This window comes from Pundamilia nyererei, unplaced genomic scaffold, assembly GCF_000239375.1.
Source record: "Pundamilia nyererei isolate P.nyererei 1_Seehausen unplaced genomic scaffold, PunNye1.0 scaffold00106, whole genome shotgun sequence".
Taxonomy (NCBI): domain Eukaryota; kingdom Metazoa; phylum Chordata; class Actinopteri; order Cichliformes; family Cichlidae; genus Pundamilia; species Pundamilia nyererei.
The window spans coordinates 1,715,950-1,716,870 of NW_005187507.1; the positions used below are offsets into that span (position 1 = coordinate 1,715,950).

At 42.3% G+C, this 921-nt stretch overlaps 1 protein-coding gene across 1 annotated transcript in view; it reads left to right on the forward strand.

Annotated features, from left to right (window-relative positions):
• The window catches only part of kansl2 (KAT8 regulatory NSL complex subunit 2), a 10,043-nt gene extending 9,385 nt beyond the window's left edge, over window positions 1-658 (forward strand). The window contains exon 8 of the mRNA XM_005741068.2: window positions 348-658. Within this exon, the coding sequence (XP_005741125.1) occupies window positions 348-643 (296 nt within the window). The 3' untranslated portion in view covers window positions 644-658. The remainder of the gene's footprint in view (window positions 1-347) is intronic.
• Window positions 659-921: the final 263 nt, after the last annotated feature.

Here is a 921-nt window from a genome sequence, read left to right on the forward strand (position 1 = left end):
TTTTTTTTTTGTTTTTTTAATCAGGCACAAGATTTGAGAAATCCAGATGAATACAAACCATGATTTTTGAAGGCAGTTGTCTCACTGTCATATACTTACAATGAAATGGTGTTAGAGAATGAAAATGGGCCGACTGTAGGTGCTGGATGCTGATGGGTGACATTTGAAAGCCAATTAGAAATTGGTGCAAGTGTTGGACAACAGAGGGCCTCCAGAGAAGCATCAGTGCAGCTTGCCATTAATTCTCCGCAACTCTTACCCTTTAATTAGTTTTTTGGTATTCTCTCTCTTTTCTTATCTTTTTTTTTTTTGGATAATCAAATTTTCCTTGACAGCCACATGTTCAGATATCTACCAGGACAGCAACCAGATCCTTTTTAAAATGTGTCCAGGGTTAAAAGATGTTCCATGTGATCGTACTGTGCACATGGGTCAGTCAGACGACCCCCGCTGCCCGCTGCACCTCACCCTGCCTCCGCCCATGTACCAGCCCGAGCAGGAGGCTCCGCCACAGGAGGAGTTCACCCCTATGAGCAAAGACATGTACCTGAGTGCGGCAGAGCTTCAGCCCACAGAAAACCTCCCTCTCGAGTTCAGCGATGTACGTAGAAATGACAGTCACCTACCAACCTCTTCTCTCTAATACACATATCACATTCCACATAATTCCTCTTGTGAAAGATGAGTATCAGTCTGAATGCGTTTTTCAACAAGCTGTTGTAAAGTTTCCACCACAGCAGGGGATAGTGTGCCAAGTCATGCTGCTGTAGTATGTTTTTGTTTTTTTTTGTTCTGGAGTAGAGTATTTTTCGGTTTAATGAGGTTGCTGGTCTTCACACTTATTTTAAATGCATTACTGAGCAGAAAAGTACAAACAAGAAAAGCTACAGAAAGTTACAAATTGCAGCAGACGAAAGGCTT